General features: G+C 34.2%; 2 protein-coding genes across 2 annotated transcripts; one reads left to right on the forward strand and one right to left on the reverse strand.

Annotated features, from left to right (window-relative positions):
* Positions 1 to 2,706: 2,706 nt before the first annotated feature.
* LOC136417977 (retinol dehydrogenase 13-like) lies at positions 2,707 to 5,781 on the forward strand. The gene is made up of 4 exons (XM_066403853.1): positions 2,707 to 2,896; positions 3,663 to 4,025; positions 4,089 to 4,211; positions 4,594 to 5,781. Exons 1-4 carry the CDS (start codon positions 2,779 to 2,781, stop codon positions 4,929 to 4,931), a joined length of 942 nt encoding a protein of 313 aa, XP_066259950.1. The 5' UTR covers positions 2,707 to 2,778; the 3' UTR covers positions 4,932 to 5,781.
* Positions 5,150 to 20,860, reverse strand: Nipped-B (Nipped-B cohesin loading factor). The gene is made up of 18 exons (XM_066403802.1): positions 19,986 to 20,860; positions 19,713 to 19,881; positions 17,717 to 17,829; positions 17,156 to 17,626; positions 15,848 to 16,522; positions 15,558 to 15,745; positions 15,048 to 15,494; positions 14,756 to 14,992; positions 12,503 to 13,918; positions 11,996 to 12,442; positions 11,078 to 11,284; positions 10,737 to 11,001; positions 9,974 to 10,476; positions 9,772 to 9,918; positions 9,496 to 9,719; positions 9,259 to 9,433; positions 9,024 to 9,179; positions 5,150 to 8,970 (listed from the first exon to the last, which is right to left on the reverse strand). The coding sequence occupies exons 1-18, from the start codon at positions 20,086 to 20,088 to the stop codon at positions 8,776 to 8,778; spliced, it is 6,138 nt and encodes a 2,045-aa protein (XP_066259899.1). The 5' UTR covers positions 20,089 to 20,860; the 3' UTR covers positions 5,150 to 8,775.
* Between the last annotated feature and the right edge of the window lie 322 nt (positions 20,861 to 21,182).

Raw genomic sequence — 21,182 nt, forward strand, 5'->3', positions numbered from 1 at the left:
GTGCTGTTTCCCTGATACTCAATTTCTTTACATGCCAATTTTTTTACGAAATTTTTGCTTTTTTGGTAAAAATTTGGTAAGAATAGAGGTGCACCGATTTCGGCGGTATTTGGTTCCGTAATTCGCGTACGATACAATGTTGATATGCTAAGATTAAAACTGGAATCGGAAAAGTTTTATTTTTTTGTGCGAAAAACACTATGAACCTTCACGATGCGTTATATAGTCTTTGACCCAGACAAGCGAAGTTGTTCGATTAGTGGTTTGACCTTAGAACATCAACATTATATTGTACGAGTACCGCGGAGCTAAACATCGTTTTCAATTTTTACTTAATTTTTTTAGTTATAATTATTATCTACCCCAATGAATTCTAAATCACCAAAATGTTAGAATTTTAGGGATCGGTTATACTAGCCCTGCTAGAAAATGCGGCCAATGCCGTCAGAAGGTTTTAGATTTTTTATATATTTTTAAGGACAAACCACTTAAATACAATTACGATGCATTTATTATAAAAGCATACTCATGCCATCACACACTAATACGCAGTATTGCCAAACATGACATAATTTTGAAGTGTCTCAAATTAAACTGAATTTTAATAGTCATGATAGGTATAGAATATATGCGAATATTATGTAATAAGTAATGCAAAGTTACCTGGAAGTTACTTTAATACTTTTTGCTTAAAATGGATTAAATAAGTTTAACAAAGCAATAACATATTTTTAATTTAATTTCTATTTAACAACCTAGCAGAAAACCACTTTCACTGCTGTCGCTATCTTCATTCACAATGATAATTAGGGGTAAGAATTCGTTTTGATCAAGAATGTGTTCCATTCCATATCACCGATTAATAATTTTGTCAGTATACACGACTGTTTTTTTCCAGATTTCAGAAATTATTGTTGCAAGTGCTTACAGTTAAGTTGCATGTTAAAACAATCGATTTTCGTATTATCATTTCGACCAATATGTGGATTATAGTAATTTTTGGCAATACCCCATATTTTTTCAATTGCAATAAAAATGCATAATACGGTAAAGGCTCAAGACTGTATGCCCATATTTTTCCGTTAGATCGTCAACAACATATTTTTTGGAGGTTTGTTCCTACAATATAAATGTTTAAGAAACCAATAATATTGTTTATAAATTTTATGTCTACTTAACAACAATATCTAAAAGTTCACTTTTAAACATATTCGTTAATTTGTATATGTACGCAGCCGATTCTGAATATTGGATTTATTCCATATTCCACTTGGTATTTTTTTTAACAACACACGGTGATGTATTAAGCATTGTCAATGAAAATAACTGATGACTCAGTTAAATTTTTTGGCAAACGATCTTCAAACCGTTTGAGAAATTGTCCTTATTCACTTCACCATGATAATCGATGAGTTGCATTTTTGACGAAAATATGATTTCTACATCTTCGACAAAACCATTTTCAGTTTCAACATGAAGAATGATTTGTCTGAATAAAAAAAATTATTTTAGTTGTTAAATACAATTTACCTTACTGTGAGTTAAACATGCCTTTAAAAAAACACATCATCTACGTTAATCTTTCTGACAATTTTTGCATTGTCATCTTTCCAGGAATGACTAATTGTTGCGTTCTGAAAAATCCATGTTTCGCTTAGAGAAACGAATTGCCGTAAGCCTTCTTTCTTCTTTTGCATGTGGGATTGTAAAAATTCGACATTCTATACCACTATCTTTGGAAGTTCCATGAGTGCTTTTTCTGGGTCGTCTTTTAGTCACTGGAAACCTATTTCATTTAGTAAAACGCGAAGTCATGAACGGCAGCCACTGAACAGTTCTTTGCGTTGAACTTCATCCAAAACACTATTTAACGTAACTTGTTTTCTTTAACATTTACATTCTATTATCCAATTAAATGTAAAATATAGATGCCCAGAATTCAAAAATTAGTGGTGTTTTTAGTGGTTTAAATTTAAAAAATTCGCAGGAAGATAATGGATAATAAATTTCTTAAACTTACGGTTTTTATACAAGTTATAAATAGTATTATAAATATTACCAATGTCTAAAGTTGGGTCATGGACTACTTTCTTTACCCTTCTACGTTTTTTCTTGGATGATCTGAGAGTTTCACCAGATTTTATTGTTTTGGAAATTGCCGCAACAGAAGAATGTCCCAAGTCAAATGCTGCTGCTATACGCTGTAAAAGTTTAACCAGTTTTTTGAATTAACGTTTCAATTTTAATAATATTGAATAAATTTACCTCTCGCACAGTTAAAGGCAATAAAAGATTGTCTGTTATCTCTTCTGTTCAAAATGTCGCATTAAAGACGCAACGAGTTGTTTACACCGATTGTTTATTTAAGTGTTTCGGCATTATTTCGCAGATTTGTTCTTAAAAGAACAGATTTTAATGTAAAACAATGATAAATCGAACTAAAATAATCTTAAAAGGACCCGAAAAAATGAGAAATGCACAAAAAGCAAATTTGTGTTTAAAAGTTTAACAATTTCATATTCAAAATTCTTGAAAATATGTGTCAACACCGCATCAGGTTGGCCCGGTAACGGGGTAACTAAATGCACAAATCGCATTGCAACAAACAAAGATAAAGCTATATTTGTTGATTGGCAGCAATTCATTACGTTTGTGACGTCAATATCCTTTTATAATAAATAGATCTTTAGACGCCCAAGCAAATTTTCTCTTTGATTTGGGTGTCGAGACGTAAATTCCTAAAACGTTGGTTGAACCTTCAAGGATAAGTGGGATAAGATGGGATTCTTCAGTGCTGTATGTACATCAACGGCCAGATTAGATGGCAAAACAGCTATCATTACAGGCAGTAATACAGGTATAGGCAAAGTTACAGCCAAAGATTTTTTTGAAAGAGGTGAGTGATCTTTCCATTAACACTTAACTCTATATTTGAACCATTTTCTCGTTTGGATAAATAATTATGTAGGTATGTTGTGTTCTAAAAGCAAGTTGTACGAAATCTCAATTTTAAATATTGTGACAGTCCCTCTACTGCAACCTGAGGCTTATTGTGACCTACTGTGACTTCCTGATTGTTTTAGTACTTTCACATCTCATACAAACTGGATAACCACTTTAAGTGATGGGTTTAGCCTTTCTAGTTGTTTTGCTCTGTCAAATTGGTAAATACTGTGTATGGCAATTGCTGCACATTCATGGAGAACCTGTTCATGGTCTCCTCCCCATCAAGGTACAGTTAGAATTTTGATTCACACATAAAACAGCATGTTGAGAATCCTGCAAGAAATCTTCAACATGACAACAACTCTTTGGAACCCTCCCAAGGATTCCAAAGAGGCTTCATTGGTGTCCATGACAATTGGTCTTGCATTGCTTCTTGTTAAAGTTTGCATGTTGTTTTCCTTGTCTTCCACTGCAGAAAAATTGGAAGGGGTAGAAGTTTGAGGAGACATAGCATGACAGCTGCTTGGGATAAATTTTGCCATTATAATACTGTATTATTCTGTATTAGATCAATGTCCACATCATTAGTCATCAGTATGTCATCAGATAATTAGGTTTTTGTGGAATAACAAAGTAATTATTATTCTACATATTTATTTGTTATGTCATCTATGCATTATGTTCTGCTTTAAAAGTGCATTTTCCTATTTCCATAGGAGCAAAAGTCATAATGGCCTGCAGAAACAAAACTAAAGCAACAGAAGCAGTCAATGACATCAAAGATTCATGTAAATCAAAGCAAGGTCTAGGAGAACTGGTAGTTGCAGAGTTAGATCTAACAAGTCTTAAATCAGTGAGGAATTGTGCAAAAACTATCATGGACCAGGAAAGTAGAATTGATCTACTGGTTAATAATGCTGGAGTAATGACATGTCCAGAGAGCCGTACTGCAGATGGATATGAAATGCAGTTTGGCACTAACCATTTAGGTCATTTTTTATTCACTCTCTTACTTTTGCCGAAGATTGTTCAAAGCCCCTCAGCGAGGATTGTTAATGTATCTTCAAGGGCGCATGAGGGTAAGTCCTTGTTTTGACTAATTCATGAGATACTGATTTAAATACTGCATTAACTGTTTCTAGCTGGTACAATTGACTTCAATGATCTGAACTGGAATAATAAACCTTACAGTGCTCTAAAAGCTTATGCTCAAAGTAAACTGGCAAATATACTATTTACCAAAGAGTTAGCTAGGCAATTAGCAGGTAAATATAGTTAGTTTATAGTTTAAATTAAAATAATGTTAGTCCTTCTTGTTATAATATGTATTATGTTGAAAGCATTAGTAATTAGTAGATTGGTTCAATGCTGAAGATTTGTGCCTTTGCCATATTGAGTAAAGCTAATCCATGAAATAGGAAAACATTATAACAGTGCGGCGCAATGCCTTAGAGTGGCACCACCGTTGCTTATGAATTGTGATTGGTAATTAAAATCGATCATGTCTTGTGTTTTCCGCCGTGTCGAACACTTCAATATGTATGACAGTTTTAAAAGTGCTACTTCTATAATCTTTCCTTATTCTATGACATACCAACGTTGCTGCATTTTAGGTTTAGTTTTTAACCAATTTTTTTTTCTCTTCAGATAAAAATATAAACAATGTCACCGTGTATAGCCTACATCCTGGAGTAATTAAAACAGAACTAGGCCGACATTTAAAAGACACCTATGGAGCTCTTGTCACTTCTCTATGGGACCTTTTAAGATGGGCCATAAAAACCCCAGAGCAAGGTGCCCAAACCACAATATATTGCTCAGTAGATGAAAAATGCGCCACAGAATCTGGTTTGTACTATGCAGAATGTGCTCTTAAAAGCCCTACTAAAGCAGCACAAAATGAGGAAGATGCCAAGAGATTGTGGATTGAAAGTTTAAAGTTGGTGGATTTACCAGATAACTACGTGCCTTTTAATAAAATTTAATTATTTGATAAATGATTGGGGGTTATATTAATTATGTTCGGTGTTTGTAATTTAATGTTAAATATGTTTATGTTAAAGTTAAGTATAATTTTTATATTGTAGATAATAGAGCGTAGTTGTTAAAAGAAAATGAAGTGATTGGAGCTACCCTTTTTTTTAGTTGGTAGATGTTTTTTAGGTTGGTTTTGGTGATTGTATAATGTATAAATGAACAATAATTCTTAGAAATATAAATTTATTTAAATACAAATTGGGAGTTTAACCATATGGAAAACTGTAAATGACGACTGTCTGTTTGACCAAATATACATAGCTAAAGACCTCAATTTACAATATACCTTAACAGCTCATTAAAACGTTCGCACGTATTATTACATTTTCGCTAATAGCTCACGATTAAATCACTAAAAGAATGAGGAATAATCTGGTGTAAACTGGGCTGGGCTCAGAAATGTACCAGACTCGGCGCTTTGATCGCATATGAACAGCATCCCTGGTTTACAATGTGCCGTCTTACTAATCCAATCAGAAAGAACAATTTTAAGCGAACAAATCAGAAGATTTAGCCAAAAATAAAAATGGCAATCTTCGCCAAAAAAAATAACAAAAACAGAATATAAACTAATACAAAATTGCTGTTTTAAAATTATTAAAATACGGAATATCTAAAATAGAACAGCTTATAACAATAGGAAGCAATTTTTCCTACACAAGTAGGCTCAATCTCAGGGGTTGGAAACTGATTGAAGAGATCACATAACTAGCGATTTTATAAATAGAAAATTCCTCCAAGAGCTGTACTCGCTTATATAAATACTATGGTTAAAGTGAATAAAGCATTTTATTAAATTGCCCAGTATCACTTGTCAATGCACCAAGAACTAGCCTTATGTTACGAAGAAATTAAGTTTGGAACTTTTAGCATTTACACAGAAATAGGTATAATGAATGTGAAGTAAGTAATAAAAAAATTAAGTATTTGCTTGGCAAGTTCCTATTGTAACTCTTGAACTTCATTTATTCACTCTTATTCACTACATTAACTTTTCTGAAAAAACTTTAGTAGAGTTGCTAAAAGGTACAAACTATTATATAAAACAAATAATTCAAATCGAACAAGTAGTTTAAAAATATATTTACCTCAAACATATGACTATTTTTTGGTGATGCGTCAATTTTTTGGAATAGTGTAGATCCCAGCCTCAATTTTCATTAATACAAAATTTAAGCACATTTAGTTTTACGGATTTTTGAATTATCACTTGGCTGTGAATTATCAACCCCGTAAGATTCAATGAATCACAGCCAAAACTGAATGTAATTTTTACTAATATTCTACCCAAGAAATTTTACTTTCAAGGTAAAAATAAAATATGTTATTAAATTGTATCTTTGTTAAAGTGAGAAGCAAATATGTGAGCTAAACGAAGATTCTTTATGACTGACACGTGTTCCACGCATTTCCTGGGATGAGAATCTTTATAACGTACACTATTTACATAGCTATCTAAACTGCTAGACAAAACAAACGAGACAAACATAGTTTTGGATGAGTTTTGATGTATAACATTTTTAAAATGAGCAGACATGTAAAGTGTTGAGCATCCGTTAGAAGTACATAATGTGATATATAGTAATGAAGTCATCCTTGAGCACTTTCCCGTAATTTGCCCCTTTAATTACGACATATGCTTCAAGAGATAGCTGCAATTTTGTGAAATTTTATTTGACGATATCCGTGATAAGGCGGATCGTTTTTTAATATCGTCCCTCTTTTCGGAAATGTGCTCATATTGCTAAAATCCAGTACCATTCTTGCATCTTAGTCTGCTGTGAAGCAATGTCAATACGCATATTTGTTCGTTATTTTATATTATATATATTATATTAATCTGAGTAATTATTTGTCCAGCAGTTTACATATAAGTATACAGGGTGGATCTCCGAAAAATGCATTGGTTAATTATCAAAGAATTACAATTAGAAATAATCTGAAAATTTGGCATTATGTAAAATTGATAGGATAAAAATGACTAAAATATTTTAAAAATGGGGGTGCTTTCGGTTATGGTGGAAGTGAAAATCAAATTGTTGGTTTAAAATAGAATTACCTGTATGTATTGCATTTTTGGGGCCACGTTCAAATTTGATAAATATTTTATAGTTGTATTTAATTCATGTAAATATCAATTAGTTTGGCAGCTATCCGGTTAGCCTTAGTGACTCAAGTAAAATTTTAAGATTTTTTCTAATTATAGTTTTTTCGTGATTAATTGATGCAGTTTCCGAAGGACCACCCTGTATAGTTCAAAACAGGATTCTAGCCATACGAAAAGAAAGCGTTTGAAGAGTCGACCAATAAACTGATTAAATTGTTACTGTTTTAACATAATCTAATATGTTTGGACTGTTATTTTTGGTGTGGCAGCGCTTTTGACACGCAGCCTTTATTTCCCCTTTCTCGTTAGACTTTGCAGTGCCTGAACCATGCAGCTAACTTTATGGTATTGAATGAAGAAAAAATATTTTAGAGGTGGTGCCTTGACGCGATCTTAGGCCTGGTTCCTAGTCCTATTAAAAATTAACAGGAACATGAAAATTTTGAATTGAACATCTTATACTGGTGAACTTTTTTTGAAATTCTAAGAATACTTCGTTGTTCGTTACCCTGTACCAATTTCTATTGTTTCCGATGTATTTATCTTTTCAAATATGGCATTTTTTTAAAATTTGCATTGTTTGGCTTCCAACGATTTGAGTTCATAAAAATTGTTTTTACATTCCTATATTTAATTAACTTTTCATTGAGAATGTAATTATTTTATTGGACGGCTGTTTGATATCTGTCTTTAGATATTCCTTTTAAACAATTAAAATAAGATTGTGAAAGCTGACAGTAGGAATGCAAAAACTAAAATGAAACACGAAATATTCTTAGAATTTGGAGATAAATCCAAAAAGGTCAGAATATAACGGATGTCTCATTAAAAATTCTCATGTTGCCATTGGTTTCTCAAAGAACTAGTAACTGTGCACTTTAAAAATAGAAAATATTTTTTCGTCATTCAATTATTCGGCAGACATTGGGGTCGTTTTATTTCTTCCTATTAATCGTGTATATTAAATTACTTGAAAATATACGTTGAACAGCCGACCTACGAAAAGAGACAGTTCTCTTACGGGCTAAGGTACCCATTGCGATTAGATGAATTCGCGTGAATCTCGTCTACTTCTGTTCGAACAAGAATCACGAAAAACAAATTGCAGATTATATGCATGTTATGCATATAGATAAGTGATGCTATTTCTATACATACATTGAACGTCTTTACTTTTACACCAAAAATATATAAATTAACTTGATCGTCCTAAATTTAGAAAAATAATTCCAGGCTTGGACGTTCATTACATTAATGAAAACCAGACACTCGTAATCAGAAACGCATGAATTAATACAGAAAATTCTGCCACAAAAATACACCCAGTTTATGTGGGAACATAAGAACTAACATTATTTACCAAATATATATAAAACAGTTGATTTGTACTATTTTAGCGACTTTTGCTCGACACTGAGCTACTCTAACATTGGGCTGTATTGGGTTCGACTACAAAAATTACTAGACATATTTTTGTGGTCGAGAATCGAAAGATGCGAGCGAAACAATTTGACTGAAGTTAATATAAAAAATTACAAAAAAACATGTATACAACAGTGGCTAAAGGTCCCATTTTATCACTCGTAATCATACGATGGAAAATGAAACAAAAAGCCTCCAAGTTTCGGTCGACAATCAAATATGCATGTCTACCAAATCACTGTACAAAACTACACGATACGTCTTTAAACTAAGAAGTCCGGATCACTGTAGTCATTCTCATCACTATCGCTGTCGCTCATGACTTTCCGTCTCTTTTTCTTGTGGCGCACTTTCTTGGCTTTTTCCGACGATCGGTGACTGCGCGGTGTGCGCTTACTATCACTCTCAAACCGTCTATGAGATATCACCATTTTCGGCACTTTAGGGGGAGAATGATCCTGCACGGCAAATGCTTATTCAATATAATTTATATAAACATATCTTACATTACCTTATGATTTTGAAGAATCATCTGATCAGCTTCGGTAAGAATAGCAGAGGGAGCATTTGGATTCAATGCATTTACATTAGCCGCAAAGTTGGGCATACCTCTGTTCTCATCTTCCTCCGCATCGTCCGGGTCGAGTTGTAACATTAGATGTTTGAACTGCAACGTAATATATATACATATATTAAATTTTCTTTAGCTTTTGGCGATGTTATCTGATGTATCGTGAGAGACTTACGTCGAGGTATTGCCGTATTAAATCGCGTCGTCCGTTTTCGTCCAAATAATTTGGCGGAGTGCCTTCTTTCAGTTTCTGAAGAATTGATTTGGGATTGAAAGGGACGTTTGATCTCCGCGAAATGGTCTTCTCGTAAACCTTCACTGCCTCCGACGGAGAATACAACTGTATTTTGCTACAATTTACAATACATATGTAAGTACTGATAAAACGGTAGAAAAACTAGGTCGGTTTTACCTGTCGCTCAGGCCGTATACATCCTTAATGTGCTGTTTAAGCATTAACAGCAGAAGACAGCCCTGAGCGGCCGTTAAGCACGCTTGCAAATGACTGACATTCTCAGGAAGTCTAGCGGCAAGCGCGTCTTCATCGTCGTCTTCGTCTAGTGCCGAAACAACGATGCTCAGTTCGCCATTTTCGGTATCAGTTACAATTTTATTTTGACCATCTGTCATCAAACCCTACAATCAATAAAAGTGTGCAAATGTTTCAGACTGTTCTAATGAATCTTACCTCTCTAAAAGACTGGAGTAAGTTGGTCCCGGAGTTGGAAACCAATAATTCTATATGATGTACCAAAAAGAGAGCTTCGTCTTGCACTTGATAAGGAAAGTAAGCTAAATTGTCGGCCAAATATAACATGCATGACAAACTGGATCGCTACAATAATAATTAACTTACTTTTCAGAAAAGAGAAAATAAAATATGAACTTACGGCTTGATCATCAAAGTGTTTCATGATTTTGAGGATTAAGGCACGTCTCTGTTGTCTGGAATTTCTTAATAAAGAATACAAATAGCCATTTAACGCCACTGGATATTCGCCCGTCTCTTTCACCACGTAGCCTCTAACCACTTCGTTGTTGTGAATAACTTTTTGAAGACGGTGAGATAGGTCGATTCCCAAAGATGCTTGCGAATGGACAAACCCAGGATATTTTTTTTCGATTTCAGAAAGGGTTTTATCAGCTGTATGCGATATCGATTTTTCGGGGTCAGTGCTCATACAGATCAAATAGGGAATAAACGTCGCAGGATGTACGAGGCCTTGGTTGCACACAAGCTGAATCACTTTCAAAGCAGGCTGTCGCACTTGCAAGTTAGGATGCAAATAACACTTCATAACTTCCTGGAGGTATTGCTGGATGACCGTACTCGCCATCCCCGAGGAAACGTCGTTCATCTCCTTAAGATTTTCTTCTTTAGAACGCTTGGACCCTATGAATATTTAAATCTCAGCTTCCGAAACAGTGTTATTTTAATTAGGCTATTTTATTTTATTGTATTTTTAAACTGGGCTTGGTTGTGATTTCATAACGAAAGTCATACATTTTTGACTGTGTTGACAAAAAGTAACTAGATTTACTTTATTTTATAAAATAAAATCTCTAGGAGTGTAAAAATATAAAATCTCAAATCAAAAACAGCAAAAACTAACCTGGGCACTAATGGTCTGATGACTACAAGCTAATTCTTACATTCTAGATCCTGCTGAATCATGCGATTCTCTTCTTCGATGAGGTAATTTTCGATGTTAAGCAAGACGTCGATTTTCATCTGTAACGGGGCATCGTCTATAACGAGTTGGCGATGATAAAATTCTTTTAATTCCGGTTCCAGCATAAACTCATGATGTCTTATGCAAATACTACCAATTGCCTTGAGTGTATTCACTTGAAGATCCACGTCGTTTTGTTGTATGAAATACATCATGTTCAGGTAAACTTGGTCTTTCGTGTCCGGCTATAAATTTAATTATAGAAATTAATCTTATGTCCTCTTAGTCGATATGATACATATAACGGTTATGATTACTTACAGGTAGATCTCCCAGAACTTCTGGATTGGTGAAATCAAAATGCCTAAGCAAAAGCCCGACAACAAAGAGAGCTTTGCGAAGTTGGAATCTATTTCGAGAGTTTGTTAGAAAACTTAGATTATATGATTCCAAGTTTAGCTTGAAGTCGTGAAGGGTTTTGTTGAATTTTTTGAAACAGTCCCGGATCAATTGGAAATTATGTGTAACCTACAATAGAAATTCGTACGAATTAAATACGTCGACATTTTCTTGGTGTTTTTTGAATAGCTATACCCTCGGCTTACACCATTCGTTTAATGTCTGGAAAATCTTTAGAAAACATGTTTCTTGTAAAATCGGTAGAGGGTCTTTTCTACAAACAATTAATTTTTTAAATATTACACAGGGTGAAAAGAAATGAGAAAAGCAACATACAAAGAGTTAAGTTTTAAAATTTTATAGTGCTCTATTTTTCACCATGTATAACAATTAAAACATTAATTGTTAAAAAACACGCTCTGCCAACTAATTCTACAAAGAACAAGCATATGAAAGATGTAAGAGTCATTTAAATCAGATGTTGAACACCAAATGATTAGTTATTTCATATATATTCAAAAACGAACCAAAAATACAGATACATTTAATTTGACCCGCAGTTTACATTAACCGGGGTTGGCAAATATCATCACATTATTATTTATTGTAAATTGCGTATTTTCTTGAATTATCCATTTTTTACTTTGCACACCAAGGTAACCTACCCAAGTTGTTTATTTGGGGCATATTATTAATAGTTGCTGTTAATGGCATGACATTTAATTTACGACAATCATGATAACAACTCATTAATGCGTTTTGCATTCTGCAAAACAACCTCGAATGGGTTGTACCTATATATTTGCCAATCCTGACCTTAACCTCATTGTGTTTATTTACCCTGGTGATAATTGATCCTAAAAAACTAAGACAACTGCTAATAATCGGTCTGTTGTATTGAAGAATAAGTTTCATGGCATCTTCTTCTAACTGGGCCAGGAAAGAATCACTAGGATGTTCCATCAAAGGTACTACTAATTCCAGCATTCTGGCAACGCAACTTATTGTTTTTATGTCACCTTCCGTATGGCACTTCAATCCTAAATAAGGCTGAAGAGTGCTAGCATGTTTTAGCAGGAGTTGGGGCCTGATTTTAGCGAAAGATTGCAACGTGGTGACGCAAGCTAAAAGTCTTTCAGACGCACCGCTGTGCGAACTGTTTTCTTCAAGACGCAAGATGTTCTCTATTAAACAATCAACTATCTGTCTGCAGGCGGTAAGTAGAGCCTTCGGGGGCTCGGTGATTATTTTCGTCGAGTCATCTTTGTCCTCTTTAGGTTTGTACAGCTGAAAGAATATTAAATATACATATATGTACGTATGTTGCAAAGTTGACGAGATACTTACGCTAACCAGCAATTGCTCGAACCACTCGAGGCCGATTTCCTTGGAGGATGCTACCACGTCTGTAATATGTATAACCTTTCGTAATAAAGACTCTTCATCCTTTGTAGGCGTAAACCACATGTTCTGAAAAACCTCCATAACTAACTTTCTAATACCTTCTTCATCATTGATTCGCCTGATCATTTTAACGCAAATTTCCGGGATCTTCGGAAATTCAGGACATTCGACACATATATCTTTTAAAATTTTAATAACCCGCTTCCTAACGCTAACTCCCGTGTCTAATATTCGAGGCGAGAGAATTTCGTAGTATTTGTGAATCAGTTCTGGTCGTCTTAAAACAAATTTTCCGATAAGATCAACTGCTGCCTCCCGTACAGAGGTGGATTGATCTAAAATCGACTGATTGACACCCATTTGCATATCGTGTCGACCCAAAACCGAGGGATCTGCTTCTACAATCATTGTTAAGCATTTCATAGCTTTGGTTCTGATGGCTATTGAAGTTTCTTTTAGAACTATAAGGATGGCTTTCAGATACTGATCAAAGCTTTGTGAAAAGTACCGCTTCGAAGCGAGAAACTGGGCAATCAATTCAGCGCTGCTGTAGTCGATGTAAGTTTGGAACACTTGAATTCGGTTACCGGAACTCGAAGAAATGGATTCCTGAAACGGTTTTATCTTCTGCAGTAAAGCTTTCTTTTTCTCTTCGATAGTCCGAAACTTTTCCGCATTTTCTTTCTCAGTATCGACGGGCTCAACTTCTTCATCGTCTTCTTCGTCTTCACTGTCACTTTTCTTGCCGTTTTTCTTTGCACTTCTACCCACTTTGTTTTCGCCACTCACAATCTGAGTTTTTTCGTTAACCAATGCTTTATACCATGACGCGATATAAAAATGCCGAGCGTACTTTAACGATTCGTCGTTTTGTGAATTGACTGCTAAAAAATCCAAGAGCATTCTTTGTAAAAATTCACTTCTCTCATCATTGGTCATATCTGCTTTCTTATCTCTTTTTGGTGTTTCATCGGTATCTTTCCGTTCTTCGTGTCTAATGTCTTTAATCATCTGGTCAATAGAATTTAATTTACATCTAGATAAGACGCTATCTCTACGCAACCTCGCAGCCACAACTCCCAAATAATCTAAACTGGCAACCCTCAGGGACGTATCTGTGCCTTTATTGGAAAAGTTCTGCACCAACATTTTTCCCAGAATGCCGAGTAGCAATTCGGTTGCTGGCCATTCTGGTTTATTTACTGTGCATAGCAAATCCTGAACGAAATTCTCGAACAAAGGTCTGTAGTCGATTTCTTCAGATTTGTTGCCGCATTTACTCAAAAACACTTTTAAGAATGTTCCCGCAGTAGTTGTCGCTTTTTCTAGTTTGTTGCAGATTAATACATCATCGTCCACCTAAAAAATAAATCGAAAAAAGTAAATCGCCAAAGTCTAAAGAAAATATAAAAAAGAGGTATTTCTATTTTTTTTAAGGAAGCGGAGAGCGAGGGGGGAAATGAAAGGAGGGAGGAGGAAGGAAGAAAAGGAGTAGAAGGAGGAATGTAATAAGTATTGCGATTTGACTGAATAATATCCGTATTCATAATAGTTTCTTAAAACTAATTCAATAGAAAAGCGTTAGGACTTTGGTTTCATAAGCACTTCTGAAATAGCCCTTGACAGAGGTACCATTATGAATAGGGTAGATCTGGCACATTATAAGTGGTAAAATATATCGAGCTCTGATTAAGTCGATGATTAATGACTAAAGGGCGACAAAGAATATCTGTTACCATCTTCAATACATATTATTACAAGGTTACAGAACGAAAGAGATATATCATTTGATGAAGTTGGGTTCTGGATGAAATAACGTTAAATGGAAATCCCAAGGTGGAAAAGGTGGAAGCTAATTAAGAATGGAGAACCAATACGTAGTAGAGATAGCACTTGAATACATGGCTTAAGGCATTACATTCGTGTTTTTTGAATAAAAAAAATAATAAAAAAATAAATTCGTTATTAATCTTTGAATATCAGTATGTGCGCACTCAGTGCAATAAATACATGGCAGAGCATATAAGATATCCAATTTCCATTTCCAGATTCCACGTAACATTTGTGGCGATCATAAAGGCCAAGAGAGCCTCAATGAACGACTGTAAATATGAATAAGACTCACGTTTGATCGTGCTGTTTCTATCCAACTCACAACACATGTTGATTAATTACTGAATGCTAATCAGTGCTTACCTTTTGCTGTTTTTCTTTTTCTCCTTTGTCTCTGTCCTTCCTGCTACCTGCTGGTTTCTCAGGAAGTGCCACAACACACTGAATTAGTTGCAAAACCAATGCTGTAAGCATCTGGATATGCTCTTCGCTATTTAATCTATAAGTCCGCAAACTTCGCTTCGTACTAGGCAGACGCGCTATAGAAGCCAAGATATCATCCAGAAGCAACCGACGATGCGTCTCGTATCTCGTGAATATCTAAACTCAATAAATAAAAAAAAAATTCTGAAAACGTCGAATCGACCTAACTTACCGCCCTTACTAATTTTAGGCATGCCAATTGCAATTCACTAACATTCTCGACAAAGAAAGGGCTAATACCCATTGATGAGGCGTGCAGCACCGATGTATCTGTCAAAACTTGGATGTTCATAAGTTCTGACAACAAACTAACCAACTCAGAAATTTTCGTATACAGCGAAGTGATGCCTTTTCCAGACATAGGTACAGTTTTCTTCTTTCTGCCATCTTTCTTCTTATTATCCAATTTGTAAGTGGAATCATAACTGGGGAATATTGTGTTGGATAGGTGATATTTGATGTATAGGACCACTCTATCAATAGTTTCTTCTAAATAGACTTTCTTAGACATGTTTGGAGACGTCATAATGTACAAGGATATTAAACAGGCATCCGCCGCTCCCATAACCCTTTCCATTGTTGTTTCTAGCCAATATTGCCGAATACTTTCATTATCTTCCTAAAGAAATAGACACAAGTTAATTCCAGGTTCTGGCTAGTCAAAGTAAACTGAAGCTCTTACGTCTGTTATCGGAGAAATTCGGTCGCCTCCTCTAATATTTAACTCAAGGATGCTGAGAAGTCTAGTGAGTTTGTCGGTGGGAATCATCTCCATCGCTCCTAGAACCTTTAACTTAGCAGATTCTGTGCACAGCTCAGACATAACAGAACGGCCCAACAAGTATTCATCCTGAATCATATCATCTGGTGCTGAAATAATTATCATTATCTGAGAAATATTAATACACATGTACAATAATTTAATATGTTAACATATAATTTCATCAAATCAGGAATCTTTTTCTTACTTACCAATTTCTGCAAAGTCAATATCCTCTCCTGATCGTAGTACATGCTCGACAGATTTATTAAATCTTACATAAGTATTACTCTCCATCAGTTCCTCTGAAGATAATTTCTGCAATACTGGAACAAATTTCTTTTCCACCCTTCTCAATTTGGGTTTACTAAGGATAAACGGTTCAGGCTCGGGTTCCTCCTTGGCGATGACTTTCCGTCTCTTGCCGACAAGAACGCTGAATGTGTCGGAAGGATCTATATCACCTTCTGGCTCAAATTCTTCGTCACTTTCCCTACATTTCCGTTTGGTTTTCCGTCTCGTTGGTCTTCCTTCCTCATTCTCTGAATCTGATTCTTCTTTATAATTTTTGTTCTTTTTATTCAATTCTATGCCCAATTCCTTAGCTAATTCTGGCTTAGCCTGAACAAATTCGCTTAAACTCTTTTGCATTAAGGCTTGATTCTCCTCGGATATTCTATCCAATCTTACAACTACATGCTGTTTCATTTTGGGTTTTTTTCGATGCTCGATTTCTCCCACATCCGCCCAATTTCCCGGTATATTAGCTTCGCCGATTCCTGGTGAAATGCCTGATGTTTCCTTTGCTTCCAAAAATGGCTGGTCTTCTTGAGATTGATTCTCAGAAATATCTCCCCTCGCATCTGGAACGTTTGGATGTGACTGACCTAAAAGAAATCCACCTGTATATGACAATATGCCTTTGAAAAACTGAAAAGTGTTTAATGGAAAAAAAAATTCTACTAAGAACAGTACCGATCCGATTTTGACAAAATTTAAGCCTTTGATACTTTTTTTTTTATGTTGGCGGTTCGAACGGCATTGGCAGATAATATTTAAGTCGACCAGATTTTGTACATTGATATTCGACTATTTCTTTCTTACAGACGCTATATTCGAATTTTACACTAAGGGGGAAAAATTTAATGAAACATTACACATATGTAAAAAAAAATAGGAAAACAAGAAAAAAAATATAAAAGATAATTATGAAAGGCAATAAAAAAGTAATTATGTTCTTTAGTTAATGGTATAAAATTCTACTATAGCATCCATAATACAGGAAAGTGTACTATTACTGCGCAAAATTTAGATGAAATATCTCCCAAAATTATTCATAGTTTTCCTAATATATTTTTTTAGATATTTCAGGAACCGTGATAGATAAATTCAATTAATTTAATTGACACTGTAACTCTTTAAAACAAATCCATTTTCTTAATAGCGGTTACTTAATGTTCAAACCAACATATGTATAAAACTCTTCTCCGTTTTTATGAATGAAACAAAAGGTCTCTTACCCCTATTGACGGGTCTTCGTAACAAACGTAGTTCACTTGCAGTAGAATGTGTAGAACCAATTGGGACCGTCGAGATTGAATTATGTGGTAAACCAAAAGCATTAGGTGTAGTAATAGAAGCAGGAGCCGCTTCCGATACCCTCGCAACCACTTCTGTTGATGGAAATTCTTTCTTTTCTATCACATGACTATTATTGTGTTGATCTAATACTGTGGTAGGTTTAGTTGGATCAGCATGAAAAATCACTTTCTTAGTAATTGGACTTAAAGATTTTTCCAAATGAGGTTGTTGAATTTTTGAGGACTCTGTCGAGTCTTGTGCTTCTAATACAGGTGGAAAAGGCTGGGTAACATTTTGTTGAATTTGAGGCAGCAATGTTTCACTTTGCTGTGAACTGTGGGCTTGCTGCTGTGCAAACTGTTGGCGTAAATATTGCTGTCTTTGTTGCAATATAAGGCGCTGCTGATAAGCTACAATTTGAATATATTTATTTATTTTATTTAAATCTCAACGAGAGATTAAATAAATTGGGGACTGAAACAAATACGGTCAAAATTTACCTTTCCCACTAAACACATCTGGATTTGCTTGAAGTACAGCCTTCAGCAAATCTGGCATTCCATCTTGGTGGTCAAGTTTATTTTCAGTGCCTGCATAATTATCCTTAACTTCTCTGAAACATTCATGACAAATAATAAGCAGATAACACGCATATTTTAATGAAAATTCGCAAAAATTGACAATGGGTAGACAGTGGCCAAAAAAAAAAGTTTTTTTAATATTTCAATGTATATCAATATTAATCAGTTGTTATAAAGTTACATTACATATTATAAGTGAATAAAAAATTTAAAAAAAAATTATATATATATTACACAACCCTGCAATAATGAAATTTGTTCTACTCTTTAGGCTCAAAGGTAAAAGTAATGCTTATTCTCTTGCTTTGACTCAAATTACCAAAGATATTGGCCGATTGGTTCGGTGAATAAACGCTGTATAAATAGAAACAATCAAAATAAAATGACATCAATTATAATAAGTAAAAGTAATCAAGGATCATTATTTCAGTTTTTACAGGTTGATAGCTTTATAGTGAGAATAACCATAAATTTGGGTAAATTAAAAGTAGCAACAATATATAGCAAAGACAAAAAGCAACAATGTAATCATTTTTGTTCTAACAATACTTTTAGATTTAATAAAAATTCAAAATAGTGAAATTCTTATAATCAGCTGGTAATATGACAGATTTGTCAAAATTAAAAATAGGGAGTAGTTTTTAATTTTGTATTGTAATTTTGCTCTTTGTATACCCACAAAATGCAATTTTAATGAAGTAAATTCCCAAGACTTTCACTTTATCTTCTCAGGCAAAAACAAATTTTCTCTATAACTCCAATATTCTTGGATATATAAGGTGCTTTAACAATGTGCTACCAGGTTTACTACTCAATGGTGGCAAAGCACGAGAAGTTGAATTGATGATCACTGGCTGGATCCATTTTGAAATTCAAAATCATTATAGTTACTTCACATGGGGATATGATCAAATTTATGGCAGCAAGAACTTATTTAAATAGGGAGTTTGGTCTTTTCACCTGTGATCATTCCTTGTGGAAGACCTATTGGCCACTCTGGCCCTATGTCAAGTGGAATTACAAGCCTATACAGACAATGTAGCAGTATTTATAAGAAATTCACAAAGCAGTTGTACTTTCAGTACCATTTAGGAGCTACTGGATGTAGTGTGCAGCTGGTAGGAAAATGAAAACCTGACAATCAATCCTAGGAATTTATTGTGCTGTTCACCAAAAGGAGAAAACTGGATTGCTTAAAAAACCAACTTTGAATAACAAATCCATTTTCAACAGAAATGAAGTGTTTGGGATGTTGCCTTTGCATAACAAGTTCATTTTTTCTTGTTTTCCATATTTGGATAGTCTTTGTATTTATAATTTAATATTGCTGTCATAAGAAAAATAAAAATAGATGCTGGTTCCAGAAAACCTAAATTTTATGTTGAAAATTTAACTTCAGAGGAATATTTCACTAAAAATTTAGTCCCAGAAATGCTTCCACAGATTTCAATTATTTTCTAAAGTACCTATAATGGGTTTTGGAAAATACATCATTAAAGACTTCACAAAATTTTAAAAACCTGAACACTTAATTTAGTTACAGTAATTAGTCAAAAACCTGAATAGCCTAGAACTTTTTGTCCTTAACTGACTTTAAAACTCCTACAGCATGTAAAATCCTAATATATGAAAGACCAATTTGCTATATATTATATACAGAATAACACAAATAATCAATGTTAATAAATAACATGTGACATACTTTGTACATGCAATAGTAATTGATTAATAATCTGATTTTTCAAACCGATATGTATTTCAATTTGTTAAAGATATTTTTTAGCATTACAATATTCACACAAAATTAATAGGACATTTTCACAAATATCTCTAATTTTTGTGTAAGTTTTATGTGACTAGTCAGAGGCTTCCATCAGTAGTCAGAATAGTAAGACCACAAGAAGTAGGTACTTACATATGATCAGCTGAGGTTTTTTCTAAAGATGCAACTAACTGGGGCACAAGAACTTCATTTTTCTGCACAAGCAAATTTTGTGCTTCTTCAGCAACTCTGGGATGAAACAATAAAGATTTATTACTTATAGTTTGTGATGAAGGAGTTGGTAATGGCAATTCTGGCAAAACTGTAACAATTAAATGGTTCTTATGTACTTAAAACAGGCACAATAAGTTGCAAGTTGGGTAAGTGTGATTGTATTCACAAAAGGAGCCTTTGATCTGTACTGACCTTTTAAAATGCTATATTCTGCTGGTAAGGCTGCCTTACAATCAGTAAGACTAGCAACACCCGCTAAAGTGGTGATGGGTACATGTGGCACATTTGGGTCCATCTCCACTATACAACACCTTCAGTTATCTAAAAACCATCTTCATTATAGTGACATAAGTATATTTGGAAGTATTTATGTCACAAAAGTAGGTTGGCTGTGGGGCTTATTGTAGCAGTCCATATTAATTTATGTGAATTCTTCTATACTAGAATTATTAGTACTGGTTACTCTTTCAGGTGCTATTGTTTTATCCCAAAAATAATTGTTTAACAACAGCTTCCCGGGTATTAAGATAAATAATAAATAATCTTTTTTGTAGGAAAACAAACCCAAATGACACAAATGTCAACACCATCTTAGCCTGACATTTGACGTAAATGGATGAACCACGGAATTTCTTTTCCATTTAGGGAAGGAAACACCTTTCCTAGTTATTTTGTTTCTGTTCCTTTAACTGTTTTTTAGTTCCTTGTTGAATACACAATCCACAATTTCCACTGTGTTAAATACCCAATGCGGTTAAAAAAGTAACTTGTTTTGTTTGCTGCTAAGCCCCGTTACTGACGCCATCATTTTGCCTCATTTCACTGACCACAAATTAGCCCACAGTGACACATTTGCACCATTTTGCACTGGAACATTATTTTTCACTTATAATTAATAACATTTCACACATATATTGAGTTTTATCAAAATTTTTACGTTTTAAATAGATCAAAACTCTGGGCTGAAAACTGGTTAGCTAGCTAAGTTTCTCAATCGGTAGTACTTAAGTGAATCGCCAACAGATGACGCCTCAAAAACTGTCAACTTTCTTTTGTTTTCTGGGACGCGTTCACAGGCGTTGTCAGGCGTGTGCCAATTAATAGTCGTAGTACAAATTCTGTGGTACACACTGCACGAATTTGTTTATGGGATCACGTGATTATATTAATTTGGCAACGCTGTACTCATTTTAGTAGCCATTTAATTTAAAAGGATATTTTACTTTGAATGCCATTACTTATTACTTTTCAATTATTTCCATTTTCGGTTTTTTTCCTAGACATTAGAAATTTAAACCATTTTTCGAAGATTGAAGGGATTAATTAAAATATTTAACTTAATAAAAAAGGCCGGACACCGATACTTCTGCAATGGTCATATTTGTCTCA

This window comes from Euwallacea similis, chromosome 31 (genome assembly GCF_039881205.1).
Source record: "Euwallacea similis isolate ESF13 chromosome 31, ESF131.1, whole genome shotgun sequence".
Classification (NCBI taxonomy): domain Eukaryota; kingdom Metazoa; phylum Arthropoda; class Insecta; order Coleoptera; family Curculionidae; genus Euwallacea; species Euwallacea similis.